This window comes from Ischnura elegans, chromosome 5 (genome assembly GCF_921293095.1).
Source record: "Ischnura elegans chromosome 5, ioIscEleg1.1, whole genome shotgun sequence".
Lineage (NCBI taxonomy): Eukaryota > Metazoa > Arthropoda > Insecta > Odonata > Coenagrionidae > Ischnura > Ischnura elegans.
This window is the reverse complement of record NC_060250.1, coordinates 107,177,848-107,196,074: the sequence shown is the minus strand read 5'-3', so window position 1 is coordinate 107,196,074 and position 18,227 is coordinate 107,177,848. Positions and strand designations below refer to the sequence as shown.

Genomic DNA, 18,227 nt, shown 5'->3' with positions numbered 1-18,227 from the left:
AGATATGCGAAAGACATCAGTCACTACCGTCACAGCCTAAGAAGTAATATTACAGCAATATTTAACAACAGAGTAAAACCCCTTAGGTACAGTGAAAACAAACTAATCAATTCAGTTACATTCATTTGGAATGCGACTGAAAATTTTGAAATGCTTATGAATTTGACTAGTTACTGTTTTTAAAACCAGATCATCATTAAATTAAAATTATCTAAAACGTTAATTTCTCACAAGAAGCATTAGGAACATTTTATGATAACGACGGGATAACTTTATTCTTTTCCGATAGTGTTAAATAAAGCGAGAAGCTAAACATACATCAACAGGCGATAGTTTGAGGTAATACTCAAATGATAATGCTGAATTATGTGGACGTTTACCAACGAAGTATGATTTTACTTATCGGAACGTTACTTACATCAGTTATTCCAAGCAGGTAGACCAGTAATTTCAATAACAGGCGAAGTCACCAAAAAGTATACACGAGAGTAGTTAAAAAGTAATTCATTCACCCCATCAAGTGGCACTCGCTTTTTCTATTTGCCTCAATTTTAGTCCGTACTATAACTGCAGTTGTAAATAGACTGATTTATACAATGGGAGTAAAAATGGCTAAGATATTAATTCATAGAAGCTCGGAAATATCAATTATCTTAACAGTAAAATACAAAGAAATACGTAATTTTCAGCATCTGTAGTGGAAGAAATTAATCCTAAATGTGGAGAAATTCCGAGAAGAGTAAGGAAGGCTGAGCACCCAATGGGAAGGACGATTATTGTTTCCATTATAATTATAATAACAAGGAAGCAAGCTTAAGACCCGAACGCGGCTCCTATATGATACCTACAGCGAAGGATTATTACGTCACATTAAACATCACACTTGGCTGCCGACAAGGAAGCGAATTCCCCGGGGACGGGAACACGAAAACTTGCAACAACTTCCGCTAGAAACACCGCTCGGAGAGAAAGGAGGGGAGAAAAAACGCCCGAACAGGAAGAACTGTTGTATGCAAGCAGTGTAGGGACGGAGAAGTGGAGTCAGGTGAGAGGGAGACAGGTGGAGCGATGGAGGGTCCCGGGCGGAAATTTCAAGGGATGGGTCGAGGGGGCTGAAGGCTGGCGATGCGATGAGAGTGAAGACAGGGCCGGCACCAATGAGAGTGAACTCGGAGAATCGGGATGAAACCGGGAATTTTCTCCAGTCACCGGGAACCATTGGCGAAGTTTGGAGTTTTATGTTGGAGGGGGGGGGGGACCAATCCCACCGGGGGTTTAGGGGCTATGGAACACTTTGCAGTGAAATGAGGCTATTCCATAACCCCTTAGAGTTCCTGGAAAAATTAGCCTCTGAAACCCAAATCTTACCTAAGACTAAAATGAATTGAAACCTTTGATTTTTTTGTTTTCACTGTACTTGAATGTACACTGTACATTGTACAGGTTTCCTACTTTTTTCGGACAAATTACCATTTAAATTTGGGGGCAGGCTCCCCTGGCCCTCAAAAACTAATGCCTGGAACAGCTGCTTTGTGAGTTTCAAAAATTAAGGCTACTATATAGATTAAAAATAGCAAAAATTGGATTGGATACTTAACGTAAAATTAACTTAACAGATCTAGCGTGTTTCTGATAAAATTACGACGGATATTTCACGGTTTTTTAGAATAGATCATTTTTCCTGTGTACGCCGTCATTTATTTTAAAGGTCTTTAATTTTATGCTAGTTACTCCATATCGTTATTCATCGCTTATTTTGTCAATAAATCAATTCCTGTACGCTGTAAACTTTATGCACTGATCGAGTACCCTATAATCACACTGCCTACAATACACTCAGCTGAGCGTCCTGTACCTACCTCACGCAGCGCAAATGGCGTACACCCAAAATTATACAGCCCATTTGTGCAACTTGAAATAATAGCTATGCTGTTGCAGTAAATACCTTACCTATGGAGTCCGAGTAAAGTCCTCGTGGCTGAAATAAAGCCAAGGATTCGAGCCTTATTAGGGTAGGACACCTACCAGGGCATAGTTGTGTGTAAGTGTACACTCATATTTTAAATACCAAGTGAAGGGATTCAACTAATAGGAATTTAAAAATATAATTATATTCTGTGTGTTATTAGGGAGTTTAATATTAATTTTCTCCATACTAGAAAGCATAAAAAAAAACAAATTGTGAAATATCCGGGAAATAATCAACACATCTGCGAAAAAAAACTCGGGAATCTAAATCCTATAACTGAGTAGCAACCTTGAGTGAAGGGTAAGAGTCTGGTTAATGACAGAGGGAAGAGGCAAGGGTGAAAGAGAGATAGAGTTGACTTAAAGATAACGTTTTCCGTTACTTAGCAATTCCAACCCTCCCTTCCACGACTCAACCCCTCAGAAAAAAAACTCCTTACTTTAACTCCCCATCCCCTCTCCACCCACCTTTGGCCTCTCAAGGCTCCCGTCCCGTCCACGGTACCTCCTTCTCCACCTCCAACTACTCACAGCATCATCCTGTTCGGAGAAGACCCCCTCTAAAAAAACCTCCCTCCTCTCTGAAAAAAAACACTTCCTTCCCCTACCGTCTCTCTCATTTCCCTACTTATTCGGCAAACTTTCTTCCAGAGCGAAAAAAAGGGAGAGGAAAAAAAGAAAATACAGGAGACAAGGCCAAACCTTAATTTCAACGCCTACTTTCCCTTTCAAATTGCACATCCGCTGTCCGCCACTACCTCCTCTATCTAATTTAAACTCATTCTTATTCAGGCAAACCCCAACTTACTCCCTTTCCTCTTCCACCACTCCAGCCATTTCTTCTGCCTTCAGTCTCATCCGAACCGTACGAACTCAACCCACCCGCCCGCTCCTAACCATCCGTTCCTTACCTCCGCGATTCCTCTTTCTTACTTCCCCTCCCAACCACCATTAGCTCCTTCCCTCACCCGAGCCATCATCGAAACTACGCTTCCTTACCACCCTTCTCTCCCTCCCCATTCCTCCCCACTCGGCTACCCCCCAGTAATCTTCAAGATTTCACGACGATTCTCTCTACCTCTTTCTTCGCTCCTGATGAAACTTAATTCCTCTAAATTCTTAATTTTAGAAATTTCTTGCGAGCCCTACCGAAAAATTCCCCTTCATTTCCTCCTCCTCCGCCTCCAAATCGTTCTCGAGAGTGGATCCCATCCCTTTTCGTGGATGGGCAAGGGACTTTCTAATTAATGTGGATATTACGGTTAACGGTTACGGCGGAGTATGCTTGTTTAATCAGGTGAAACGACCGGATCATGAAAAGTAAAGGAAAGACGCGCCTGTTCCCGTCCGAAAAATGTCAGACCCTCGAGAGTAGGACCTTTCGCGTCTCCTTCGTGAGAATAAGCGGCCCCTGAAGTGGAAGCACCCATGCTGAAAATTGAACGGAAAGGTTGAGGGGAAGGTCGAAAATATGAGTGAAATCTTGAGGAAACTGACACTTAAAGAATACTTTTCTTTTCCGTTTTTCTCAAATTAATGGATATTGGTAAATTAATTTCGAACGAAGCAGTTAGTTATGGTATGAAAAATCACATTTGCATAACTAACCTCGAGTAACTATTTTAGCTTTTCTCTAGTAAACTGTTTCTTTCATAGCTCCGCATGAGTTATGAGATTTATAGGAATGATATTACTGATTGCTCTGTTTACAACTTCGCATATCTTAAAGGCGTTAGTGGAATAACAATATTCTTTCTGAGGGATGTTCAACGTGACCTCTAAAGGAAATGAAAACGATGCTACTAAAAAAATCGAGACAAGAAAAAGATTTCATCCTCATATTTAGGTCAGGTCCGATATTGGTGCAAGGAAATTAAAGTATTGAATTGACCTATTGAAGACAGAGTATCACTTTTTCACCGGAGAATTAATGAATAAAATTACGTAAGTCAATACGTTTTAAAAATCAGGCATGAATCAGAATGAAAAAAACTGAATGAAATGGAACTGAAAACATCAACACCAAAAGACGAGTAGAAGCAGAACGGCAGCACCGGGCAGTAACCGGGCGTTTTTTTCACTCGAGGGCTGAATCGCACGAGTAGTCGGCAATCCGTAGGAATCCTTTTCGAATTTTCCACCAGAAAAGCTCCAGCACGTACCACGCCACATTGGAGAGACCAATCGATTAAACATTTCCGATAAGTAACCGGGCGACAGAGCATCTCTGGTATGTAACTCCCCGAGGAAAGTCCTCTGGCTCACGCTGTTACAGGCACGGGGACTTCCTGTTTACCAACTCAACCGAAGGCGGTACACGGGCGAAGGGATTACCGAAACGGAGGGGGGACGAAAAAAAAGACATTTCCCGATGCAGGCCTATTTTTATTTAACACTTTTAGCGAGGATTTTTATCGCAAAAAGCTCCGATTCCATCCCCCGGAAAATCTATACCGCTGTTACGGCAAAGGACCGGGATTAGGACATGCCTCACATTTCTCGCGGAGGATCCGGGCTGGACCGGCGCGGCGATAAACCCTTGCGGTCCACTCGACGGGACTTAAGTCTTATTGTATAAACGCTTCCCCACGCCCACACAGACGGGGCAAAACACTCGGGAGGCAAGGGAAAAAGGCCTTTTCCATGAAGCTCCCAATTGTGCGACGGGTCATGAGCACGATCTCCGAGATGCTAACCCTACAGGCAGGGGTCAAGGAGTCGAGAATAGATGTGCGTCGGAATAGACTCGGGGAACGCGCAGGGAGAAGAAGGCAAGCCCTGGGCTTGTCACGGCCGAGCGGAGAACTAACTGTTCCGCTTTTCAAGGAATAAGGGGACCGTGTTGGTGTGGTGGCTAGAGTGTGGGCTTCCCACCCCGTGGGCTCGGGTTCAAATCCCGGCGGCAGAGAATTACCAGGGACTGTCTGATCCGTGTTTGAATGTTGTGTGGAGGACATTTCAAGGACAACACTCCGTCCGTCGGATGAGACGTTAAGCCGTGGTCCCCTTGGCGCCTTTCGTTGAGAGCAAGCTGATGCCGACGCCGGGTTTCTCTCCACCCTTCCTCATCTACCCTTCCCTCACGGCGCAAATTACCTAAGCTGTAGGTCACCTCCTTCAAATACTTTTTCTTTTTTCTTCAAAAACTTTTCACGGAATAACTCTAGTATTGCCCTTGACTCAGCAGAACTAATAATCGTAATGTGCGTCGCGAGAAAGAAAAAAACAACACAATCATTACAGGGTTCACAATTGCTAGTTTCTTGATACATCACTTGCAAAATTATGTTGAATGGGCTATTCAGAACAAAAACCCTACAGTAAGTTACCATTTCCAGTATTCCAGGGATAACTTGATCTATTCTTTTTATCACTACGACAACAGGTAGACACGCCAAAGGTATTTCAACTAAAATACATCATAAAATCAAAATGGCCAACTATAGGAAAATGAGAAGACAAGAAAATTGTTATGTTGATAAGCGTACCAATTCAATTGTTGGATTTAGCGAGACAAATTCATTTGAATAATTGGAATTAATTTACTTATAGTGAGCCAATCACGAAAGTAAGAAACCAAGCTGACAAAGTTGTTTGAGAGTAACAACTTATTAATTTTTAAGAAGCCTAAGATGGCGTAAAGAATTCCTCAGAGAAAGTTAGACACCAATAGAGGCCCGAAAACAATTAACAGTCCGGAAAAAAATAAATCTGTACAAGAGTTTATTACTTTTTAACGACGAAAACTTTGGACCTAAAGACTAATAGGCTCTTAGGTATCCGCTCAAGAGAATATATAAAGACGCATTAGTTTACATAAAAATTCTTTTTTGGCTCATCGCAAAAGTTTCGAGGCATTATTTGCTCTTCATTAACGACCACAAAGAGAGGTTTTAGAAAGATGTTTAATTTCGCGCTCTGAAACAGAAAAGAAACAGGGAGGAAAAAAGCGTCCTCCTTAATCTTCCATGTCACGATCCAACTGCCTTGTATCTCGCGTGTTCCCGATCCATGTTCTCACGCGATCACGGCGAACAAACGGAGGAGTAAAAGATGTCTATTCCCCGGCTTGTAATCCTGTTTCCATTGAAAAAAATAAATATTTGTCTTAATCTGTTTATTCATGTCATTCGCCAATAAATCTGCCACGAGTCATTTTCAGAGTCATGGGCGGGAAATTAGAAAATCTTCCTTACTTATTCTACAACAATTAATTTAATCTATAATTTATTTTTTATCGTTTAACTATTAGGAATATTATTTAACACTTCCTTCCATAATCTTCAGTCAAACTATTTGTATAATATGTTACATAATATATAATGTATGTAATTATGTTACGTAATATATATTTGCTGTTTTTCATTTTATATCCACTGTGGCTGTGGCAGCAAAGTAAGGTGACTACACACATGAGGTGATCCATAAACTTTATAAACGTTTTACAATGCTGAGCACGAGAGTACTAAATTTAGTGAGTGACCATATGGGTACTGTAGATTCATGCATTAACTGCAAAACTTCAGCATTAGTTTTTAAAATACTGAAGAAATTTAAAACAAATATTTCTTCAGGAAAACACATCAAAGAACAAAATAGTATTGGTAAATTTTTAATTTAAATCAAGTGCAACTGTTTTCCGCCAGAAGTAGGACTAGGGCTCACCGTCCTTCACATCAGCCTTAAATTTGTCATTTAAAAAGGATGACTACAGCATTGGCATTTTTTATTAAAAAATATCTCGCTGTTATTATTTTATTTTGAAATACAACAGTTTAATTTAAAAAATTAATTGATGTAAAATTAATTTTTTTTCAAAACTCCTCTTTAAGATTAGCCCATGTCATTTCTCTAATGTGAAATGGGAGGGGTATAATAGGAAAAGAATAACAGAGGTCATGGAAAAATAATGAGAAGAAAGAAGAAACTTTCAGGAAGAAGAAAGAAGAGAATAATTAGCCAACGTTTTTCCATCACTGGCGTAAAGAGTGAAGTCCGACCTTCCGACGTGACCTCCTACTTTCACGAGACTTGGAGCTGAGTTCTAGGAGTTTTCCATGCATTGAAACGACCTTTCTTGTCGTTCATAATCTTCCTTTAAGTCCTACTCCTGGGAGTGGTGTTGAGAGTAATAATGCCTCCCAAATGACCTTTTATTCGTCGCTCCTGGAGACAGAAAGGATACATTTTGACGGCGGGACACAATTTTACAACAGAATATTAAGTAGCCAGCTTTCAAATCAGAATTTTGCATGACTTATCAACGGGTGAAGCTATAAGCACCGCGATATTTGAACTAGCACTCAATATCAGCGAATTGCCTATCTTTCTCAACCGTGTAAAATTGTTATTTTAACTTTTAAGGCATAAAATCGTTAGATTTTGGCAAAAAGATCGATTCAAAAATCTTTACTTGAATACACTTTTTTTTTATATCTCAAAAAGAAATCCAAAAATGCACAAGATGCCGAAAACCCCTTAAAATAATTTTATTAACCAAAAAAAGACTGTTTAATAGGTTGTGTAATCGACATAGTAGATCGCTGATATGAATTAATGAATATAAACAATGGATATATCTGTATCTAACAGATACAGGCTTCACTTCGCAGAACACAATTATATTTAAATTTTATATAGCATTATATTGTTATAGCACAACATATAACAGTTAAAAACTTTATGATTCCAAGAATATATTATAAATGCTAGTTAAAGGAAAAGAATTTTTACCCGGAACTAATGACTAAATGCAAAGACTATAATGATGCAAATTTCGGTTTCCTTAAACTTAACCAAATACCGTACATCCTCTTTGAGATCTTGTCCATTTGAAACTTAATATTTGTAATGTTCTAAAGTTTTAGCAGACGTTATTGAAATTGCAAAATATAGCTACGCAATGAATGAATTCAACTCCGAAGAAGGGAGCCTTGGTATCGCGATGGAAAAATGACAGATTTCAGTAGGCGTATCCCCTGAATCTAATGTTAGAATCCAATCACTTACAGAGTTTTCGCGAGTGCCGGAAACTATACCTCAACGTCAGATCTCCTACGGCGAGGCGTGACCTCACGTCATGTTTCAAAGCACCGTATTCTTTCAACTCCTTCCAAAGAGACGGAATCGCTCCCGAAAATTTTCTCCACAAATGGATGCTCTCTCGCGTCCATGATATTTCAAATCCTCTCCACCTCCCTCCGACGTGCGTCGCCTTGCTCGGTATAGTGGATAGATAAGAGAGCGTTCTCACTCACCTCCGTTCCCTGGACCTTGAGCTTCATGTGGTCCTCCCTCGTTGTTTTGCCATCCTTCCGCTTCTTCCAGCAGTAGCCGTCACGACGGTAGCGAACCTTTTTTCGACTGTACAGCAGCATAGAGCCACTTTTAGGCCTGAAACGGAGAAAAAATATTTCATGAGCTGCTGGCTGTTGATTTATACTAAACATTTCTGTGATTAATGAAAGGAGCATTAGTAAAAGAGTATACACTGAAAAATGTCAACACAGATTTTCACTTTTTCTCGCACTAGCAATGGTAGTAGAATTTCATTTGACAATTGCCAACATTCATATGGCAGCTAGCTGATTTACTGTGAAAAGCTTTCTCTTAATAATAGATGCATCAATGAAAGGGTATACGCTAGTAACTGTCAACAGATACACATTTTTTCACACTAGCAGTGGCAGTAGAACTTCGTTTGGCTTCTACAAACACTCACATGGCAACATAAAAACAGTTTGTGTGCACAATACCACCACCACCGCAGAACGAAAAAAAATGATGATGTCGTATTTCTATGGGAAATAATTCGCTTAGTAAATTGAGAAAAATTGATAACCACGTACAATTTTTGCATGACACATTGAAGAATTATTATAGAGTACATCTTATTGCATGCAAAAGTTCTTCAAGATCCAATTCTAACTGACATAATTTGCAATAAAGCATGAAGCAAATAAATCATCACTGAATACTCGTCATGGACTCATTAAGGTTGACTGTGTTCAGAAAGTCAAGTTTGAATCTGATTTGTGTCATACATAGCTGAGAGGAATGGAGTAAACGTTAGTCGGGGTTTCAGGCAAATACTAAGATCTTCTAATATTAAAAATATGAAACATTTTCTTACTAATTTAATGGTTTTGATGCAAAATTGATTATAAGGTGGAATTGTGCAGAAATTTAAGTAAATTTAATAGATTTTAAGCATATGGTATGATATTCAGGTGAATTCCTGTAGTACGGTATCTCTTTTAACAACCAAAACAAGAAGAAGGAGGAATTAAAGGGAAGAGGAATGCGAATGTAAAAGTTTTGCATTTCGCTAATGACCGACTTAAGCCAAGTACTTCGGAGCAACTTGAAATTTGAAAAAGAAATCCTGACCCAGATTCGATCTCCTGAAAAAACGCTCGTAAATTCCTCCATTCGTGCCGCTGTTTTTAAGTAATCAGTCCCTCACTCCACGAACTTAGTCCCTGTCCACCCATCTACATCCTACAAATTCCACTTCCTAGATTAGGATTTAAAAGGAATTATTGTACTTTTGCGAAGCGCCCTAAGATGCCACTGAAGAAGTGATTCTCGTGTAAAAGGATGCAAATTGTCTCGTTGTTAGCTATATTTTACTTCCAAAAAATGCTTTCTTCGAAGAAATATCCAATTAGAATACAAAGATACCTACGTCGCTAACTCCAAAAATTCAGGTGAATAAGCTTGCAAAACTTAACAATCTATTTCTACTTTTATCATAGCCATTATCGATATTTTAAGGAAAATTATGACATCACTAAAATTTTGCTACCTTAAATTATTTTTAGCTCACATAAAAATAGTACGACACCTCCTTATATAAACTGGGCTCGCTAAATTCAAATTTAGTTCCGTCATCAGGTAATTGAGCCGTAAAGTTACATCTCATCGTACGGTACTCTAAAGAGGAGGCAATTGGCCAGTTTAATTGTTGACCATTCACTTAAAATAATTTCAAACGCTGTAACAGTTGATAAACGCAGTATCGATAAAGGAGGCATTTATTTAGATAAATTTAGCAGTGCATGTAGCATAAAAAACAAAACATAAAGGCAACAATGAAGTGCTTTTTGGGAAAATATAGAGTTCGGATACCTAACAATTGTAAATGCAAAGCATCCAAAAATGCTCATGGCGAAAAATTCCATTGCATGTCTCTCCAGTGATGATCACTCGAAAGTTAGATATAAAAAGAAAATAGGACAGGCTCTATGAAACGGAACTGACGTATTCACTAAATAGGTAATGTAAAACGAAATGGGATTTTGTCATAAAGATCGACCTATGCCATCCATCCAGGCATAGGTCGATGGCTAATACCAATGGACTTCCCCAGAGGTAACGTAATCAAAAACAAAAGATACTTGGAGGACCTATCAAATAAATATTAGCCGATAAAATAGCCTAAAAAAGGCCGCGTCGTATCAAAAGTCAATCGCAATCGGATAAAACACCACAGAACACGATTAGATAATTTTATTTGGCAGGTTCTAAGGTTCTAAGGAGGAATTACAGTTGACCATCATCAAAGGAATAAAGGGAAAAGACAACGAACGCTGGCGTATGCCTGAAGAGCCTTGAGGGATGGGTGAAATTTACGACTGAGGGCTCGCTTTATACACCCTCCTGTTTTCGCAGCAGTCATCAGCTTCCCGAAGGGCAATGTAGGACGAATTGGCATCGCGGAAAGCAAGTGAGCGGTAAATACAGATGGCTGGACCCACTTGCTCGCCCCTGCGCGCTACGTGAGAGAGAATACGCCCTAAAAAGGGGGCTGATGTCGTAAACTTCTAGGGACAAAAGGGCGCGGAAGATAACCCCCTTAAGAAGGCCGACCTGCAAACGCCGATTCTGTTTGCCATCACGAAGGTGCCATCGCCACCATACCCTCAAGCGGTTCCGCACTTCAGAGCCTACCAACCTTCTTTCCTACCGGCCTACATATCCGCATCCTTCTCGGCCAATTCTACTCCCTCACTCTCTCACCCTTTATGCCGTCCCATCCCTTTTCAATTTCTCCCATCCAACCACTCCTACCCTCGCTTGGATGAGAGCCTTAAACCGTTCGGCCCAACCCTCCTTATTCCGCCGATTCGCAGGGAAAGAAAAACCTTTCTTCTCATTCCCTTACTCTCCGCATTTTTAGATCCTCTCCCGTTTCCATCATTTCAGGACCCATCCTATTTGCACCGTTCCTCAAACACATACTCGGGGAAGACTTCTTAGCCTTCCTCTATTGCATACCTCCATCCACCGTTCGCCTTTCATTTTTCTCCCTTATACATCTTACCTCAAGCTTCTTCAGCCTTTTTCCTCCTCCTTTTCCTCTCTCCTTCTTTCAGTGCTTATACTAACTTAACCCTCGAACTTTCAATCGTCTTCATCACAAGTCAGCACTTCTAGAGTAGGTTTGAGGCAACTCTATCAACAGCTCACGAACCCAGTGATTCATTCCGGTGGTTCTTTTGGTTAAGTTATGGTAGAGCCCACACTATAATTGGCTACAAATGTGAGGAATCACGTACTTGGGGACTATTCCCTAGGCTACTTCCGAGAATTTTGTTTGAGATTTCACCAAGGTATTACTGGAGATTTGAACCCTGGAAGATTGGTTCGATATCAAAATGCTGTACTCACTGAGCCAACCACGCTCAACCTTCCTGTCAGCTATCCTTTACATGGACCTCCATTTTTTATAACTTGTCCTATATAACTCATTTGTGGTCTTCCTTTAGGTCTAATGCGTCCGGTGCTACTTGAACGATTGCCTTCATCACACCATGGTGCCTTGCGATGTGGTCAGTTAAACTGTCCCGTGTTCCCCTCAAGGTACTCATATGATTCCCCCTTTTCCTTCCCTACTTCTTCTCCGGCACCACAATGATGCCCTTACATAGTTCACCCAAACAGTTCTACCTTCTCCCGTTTGCAGAGAGAGGAAATATCTCATCTCATTCTTCTATCTTCTTATTCCCAATCCTTAAGATCCGACCAATATCCACCGTATTTCAAAAAACCCTGAGGAAGGCTCTTCTGGTTTCCCTCCAACGCATACAACAAATCCACTGCTCATACCTCAGTTCCCTCTCGCCATACCCCTCTTTCCATCTCTACCTCTTTATACCAATCTCCGTGGACCCTGTAGATCCAATACCTTACGGTGCATAAAAAGGACCTGAATCCAGGGGCTCCTCCACTCACCCATCTCGGGATCTCACGAGTCACCTAGACCGTTTGTCCTCCTGGCTTCGAAGCGCCGTAAGATGGGTCAGCCCGCGAAAGAATTGGCACGACGAGAGAATTCACCCCACCGCATCTCAGACAGTAAACAAATGCCAGCATTGCAAATGCTGGGCTGAGATCGCTTGGCTATTTTAGCAAGTACTGGCTTCCCTTTACGACGGCTTTTAGACTCAAAACTTAGCAATGAGGTAACTAGGATTAAGACGTAGTTAGGTTAAAATTGCACAACCAAACAATAAATACTAATTGAAAAACTTTCGGAGCTATGTTGCCGCGTAATTTTTTTGGGGGACCGAACATTTGTCGACCGATGCTGGTCGCCTTCTCAAGATAAAATAAGATTCCTAACTAAAATTAATCAGATTTAACAGGCATGAAGACTACTTGCGAAAGTTTTAACGAAGAATTACACCCAAAAAATCATAGCGAAATGACAACAACATCGTCAATTAACCAGCGGGTATTGTAATACACTGGAAATAATATCAAAGAGCCAAATGAACTTTTAAGCATGTTCGGAGTCCTGGACCAGCTGATGGAAAAAATGTTATAGATCACGAAGTTAATGTTGAAAACATTCATTTTATTCTCAATTTTACATCTGTGGATAATAGCCTCTTATACCTTTATTCGAAGAACTCTTTGAACCTGGGTTATGAGATGCGTAAGACAGAAGAGGACCAAAATTCGGTCCCTCTTAACGTGATATTGAGGTATTCCAGGACGCCAAAAGAAAAAATACGCCTGATTTCCATAGAGACGGTAAAATGTTTAGCACACATTAAAATGCGCTTAGTACGGCTCTATTTGGAGACATCCAAAACAAGGATAAATGGAAATTTCTATTTAATTTTTTTTGAGCGGTTTCTCATGGTTTTGGTCCCGGAAAATAACAAAGCGACACTTTCTCAAGTTTTTACTCTCATACAAGTGCGCAACTGCCTTTCTTATGGCTTTTCTCATACACAGTTGTAAAATTGCCTTCATCATAGCTTTGATTTCATAAAAGTGCATAACTGCCATGAGAATTTCTGTCAAATTTCAGCTTCTCTCCACTAGTCCAGATAGAATTTTTATCGAGAGAGAGAGAGGAAGCTGCTTTTGCGGGGGATTCCAACCCGCCACCGACTCCCCACATTGAGTAGTTCGCTTAGCCATCTCGCCAGCGGAACGATTTACGACATTCCTATGGCTGTGGATTCTAAGTCCTTTTAAGATAATGGATAGGGACGCTCTTCTTCCTCCATCTCTCTTCTTCCCTCCGTGGGACGGCGTGTTCGGTGGAGGATATGGAGACAGTATATCGCCGGCAGAGGAGCTGAGTGCGTAAACTACGACATAATTCATAACTACACATAAAAGAAAGGTGCCAAATTCACGAGCCGTTCGGGATATAGAAGTGTTATATTGAGAAAAGAGCGATAAACAATACGAGGAAGACGTCGTGAGATGGCGTAAGATCGGTTTTGGCTCAAGGAAGACCCGTAAATTAGTCTGAAAAGGGGTAAAAATAAGATCACCATAGAATGGCTGCAGTGAGAAACACCAAGTAGTGAGGGAAAATTCATTACGAACGGCCTGCGGATGAATGTGAAAAAATCGAATCAAGGTTTCAGTATGTCCCTAAGTCAGACAATAAACTTATATGACTCTTGGGATAAATTTTGGTCAGAGTTTTAGAAGAGAGAACGGCTAAAAGCTTCAACAAAGAAAGTAAAGATCAAAAACATAATTCACTCGTTTTTTTTTAGACAAAAATGTACAGATTTTTGAGGTACACGCACGCATATACGGCGGATAAATCATGAAAATGCTTGGAATCAATACGCAAGGACAAGGAGATAAATAAAATTATAGAATATGAAAGGAAAAAAAGAAAAAAATGTATCCCCAATCGAGAAGGAAAATTTAAAATTGATCCAAGCTCATGAGCAGTACTTTCTAATGATAATGCATTATTAAAATAAGAAATTATTGTCTAAAGGTGCAATATATTGTAAAAAAGTTCATTGAAAATGCCGGTTAATTCACTCCGAATAAAAAAATCAACTAATCATTAAAAACAAGCATATTCATGCACCCCAAGCAAATTATGTTTCAAAAGGAACGGTATACAGTACATTTAAAAGGAATTTATTCCACCGTCTCATCTAAAAATGTTTCTAATTCTCTAATTATTTTATTCCACGGACAACTGCCGTAGATACAAGTATTTTGTGGTCTTTTTTTAGGCAAAAAAAGGTATTTTGATAAATAATCACGCAGCTATGCAACCATAAACCTTCCCAAAACTACCGCAGGTACTGACATTCATGGCGCAGGAATAAATATTCGCTGAATTGTGCCAATATCGGTAATCAAAGCGAACATACTTCAACCCCACTGCAAAGGGTCTTTTACAATTATTAATGCGTATGTAAACCGGGGCATCAACCAAAAATGTATGGTTAACTTTCCCTCTTTAATAACGTTCAAACAAACAAATTAGTTTTTCAGAATTCTACACTTTCGATATCCTTTTTATTTCCGTCCCAGAAAGAGCAGAATAATTCTGAATTAATATTGAATATAATGCAAAAGGCTTTGTTAAGGAACAAAGAAATGAGACGACAAAAAATATCGTCATGAATTACACGCTAGAAGATTATTCCTAAACAAGAAATCTCGAGCACATTACCTTTTTCTTCAAATATGACAGACTGACTAGCTTAGTACAATGAAGGAAAGTAAATTTAAAAGTCTTGTCTTCACGGAGGAAAAAAAACCTTCTCTGTAGTAGGAACTTATTTGACCCAGTGGAATGGAGGTTATAAATTTCAAAAGTATAACTCATTACCAGAGGAGTTGAAACAGTTTCGATGAGATTTATTCCCATCGTAGGGCCGTGAGAATTCCTGTTCGTGTCACAGCTGCGTGATTACTCATCAAGATAACTTTTCATTGCCTAAAAAAGACTATAAAATACACGATTCTACGGTAGTTCTCCGTGAAATATAAGAAAAAGAGGATTTCCGTCCTCAAAGCTGTGATGCACCGAAACTGGAACTCGAAGAAATTATCCGTTGAATGGAAGCGCGTGATTGTGGCGTGAGCTCCTCACCATTCTGGAGGTCGGTCACGAAACCTGATCTGTCAGTGAAAACAATACACCACAACAACTCTTTAACCGAGGAGTATTATTAAGACCAAGTACATTTAAATGTCCTCTTTCCCTTTAACGAGCTTAATTCTTGAAAAGGTTTCAAGAAGTCACGAGAAAGATGAAATTATGAAGGGTTTAAATTATTTGAAAACAGCATTACATGACTGCCACAATTATATTTCACCCTACGTCAATCAGTTTTATCTTAGTCCCAAAATTGCGCCAGGTTTCATTGCCAGAAGTTTCTTGGCGAAGCAACCAGAAATACTATGTCCCTTTTTCATTTCACCTCCATTTTTGAATTTTTTTCGTACATCCTTTCTTCTCTACCTGGCACAAAATTTTAAACCCAACTGAAAACGATAAGAAACAATTTTGCCTAAGGAGGGAAAATTGAGGCTTACACGTAAATAATTTCCAGTAGCAACGTACCCATCCAAAAGTCATTCACTTCATACTTGCAAATAAGAGAATACAAACTTAGTGAATGATGCACAAAGGTTAAGAAAAAGATTTCGCTGTTTCACAAAATAAAATATATTTGCGACCGGTTTCGATACAGCGTATCATCATCTGGCAATTACAAGTATCAGTACATAGAATTTATACCCTTGAAGGCGTTAGAGGGGCGGTGGAGTGGAGGTGGAGAAAGGGGGAGAATGGGGGAGGGTATCGAAACGCTGTATCGAAACCGGTCGCAAATATATTTTATTTTGTGAAACAGCGAAGTCTTTTTCTTAACCTTTGTGCATCATGAAGGAGTTTCACCATGTTACGCCAACCACCATCGCATTTAAACTTAGTGAATGTTTGCATCAAAATGCATCCAACCCTACTATATAGGGTTATCACGAACAATTATTTGAACTCTTTAAAATAGGAAGGTGATAGGCTTACTAAAAAGAATTCAGAATTCACACAACATATAAGGAAGGAGGAGGCACGTAACTTTTCGACCCTGTCCATAAGTATGCCTAGCTTAAACATAAATTAAGTAAATGATGAACCATGATATATTAAAATCTACGAGATCCACGAGATCAAAGGAAATGAGAGAACTCAAAAAACTAAGAACTTACTAAGTGGAAGGGGTGGATAAAAAGATAAGGGATCTTGCTGTCAAAATTACTGTGGATATTTATCCATTGTTCCTTTCTTTAAGATAAGGGAATGCATTAAAAATCCAGTAAATAATTCTTGCAGTATCACTGGCAAAAAATGTAACAACGTAGAAAAAGAATAAATAAATTTTTGAGTGAAGCATTAACCTGAGAGACCGAAAGATGAGATTGACGATGGAAAGATGTAGTTATTAATTTACTGAATGAGGTTCCCTTTAAACAATAATTGGCATAAGCAAAAGGCTTATTTACTTTTGCAGACCTATACTTCCATATGTATTTGATGAAAGAGGCTTCATCATTTTATTCTGTGATATATTTGCATGATAATGACTCATTTCTGGAGTATCGACGCAGGAGCTAATATGTCTCAATCAAAAAATTCACAATTCATTAATTATAGACAAAAATAGAACAAAATACATCTTGAATACAAAGATATATATACATTTTTTTAAAAGTGTATAATGACAGATATTGTATAAATCATGGATTGATGCAATATCGACGCCCAAATTAAAGTTTGACGCTCCAAATTACACTTCGTTGGATTTGTGCAGCGCAATTACTAGAACGTTCAAACAAACATTCCCCTACCAAAACAATCCAAAGATGCCGAGAGTTTGCATCTTTTTTCATTCACGTGTGCAAAACGTTTGCTCATTTTTGATGCATCGCCTAAGACTAATATTTGCAGATCGGTATCCACGGAAAACGTATTATCAGCACAAACATAAAAAACATACGTCACACGATACGGCGTAATTTCTTGTTTGCGACCGATAGCCAAAACCGACCATCGACAAATAACAATTTTTTCCTCAACCAGGGGAGATACATTTATGAAAAAAATCAACTTTATAAGCGATCGCGCAATTGGCCCTACGCTCGCACCCGATGGATAAATTAGCAGATCGCACCGGAGACGGAAAAATATGTCTCCGGCAGCCATAATTCCCAACACAGCATAAACAAGGACACCCTCTCTCTCCCGGCCCGATAAGGCAATATTCGAGCGATAAATTTGGGGGAAATAAAATTTTCGAAGGGGTGTGCGAGAGTGGGGTTAACGGAGGGAGGAGAGAGAAAAAAAACGAACAAATCTCTGGAAATATTCCATAAATCACTCAAAATGCCGTCCCCTTTCAAAAATTGCAGCCATCACTCTCTCGCGAAAACTTTTCTGAACCATATTTTGTTTGCGTTCACTTTCCCCTACCCCCTCTACTACCCCTTCTATTCCCCTTTCACAGCTAAGCACCTCCTCATCCCTCTCTTACCTAACCCTCCCTTCGGTTTACCCTCTCCCCCCATAGCACCCACATTCCCTTGCAACCCATCCTACCCAAGACTTTTCTCACCCCTTCCCCGACAGAAAGGTTAAAATAAAAATTATATTATAAAAAAATCCCTCTCTCCCCCCCCCATCTTCTGACTCATTTTCGAATCCATTTTTCATGCAGCGTTCGCGAATAACTCTCCACCATCACTTCCTACTCTCCAACCCATCTCCTTCCTTCAAATGCGTTCCCTTAAAACCGGTAGGCAACCAGAAGGTCCACCCCTTCTTCCGTACCCTTTTTTCCAAAAAAATAACCGCCCACACATCCCGTACCCTTAAAGCCAAAACCCTCCAACGCTCGCACTCCTCACCCCTTCCTTAGCTTAATAGTTTACTTTCCTTCGGAAATAAAATTTGGCACTAAACCCCTCACCCA

General features: G+C 39.7%; 1 protein-coding gene across 1 annotated transcript in view; it reads right to left on the bottom strand.

Annotated features, from left to right (window-relative positions):
• The window catches only part of LOC124159760 (calmodulin-binding transcription activator 1), a 1,175,022-nt gene that overhangs the window by 248,677 nt on the left and 908,118 nt on the right, over nt 1-18,227 (bottom strand). Inside the window, exon 5 of the mRNA XM_046535673.1 lies at nt 8,226-8,361. Within this exon, the coding sequence (XP_046391629.1) occupies nt 8,226-8,361 (136 nt within the window). The remainder of the gene's footprint in view (nt 1-8,225; nt 8,362-18,227) is intronic.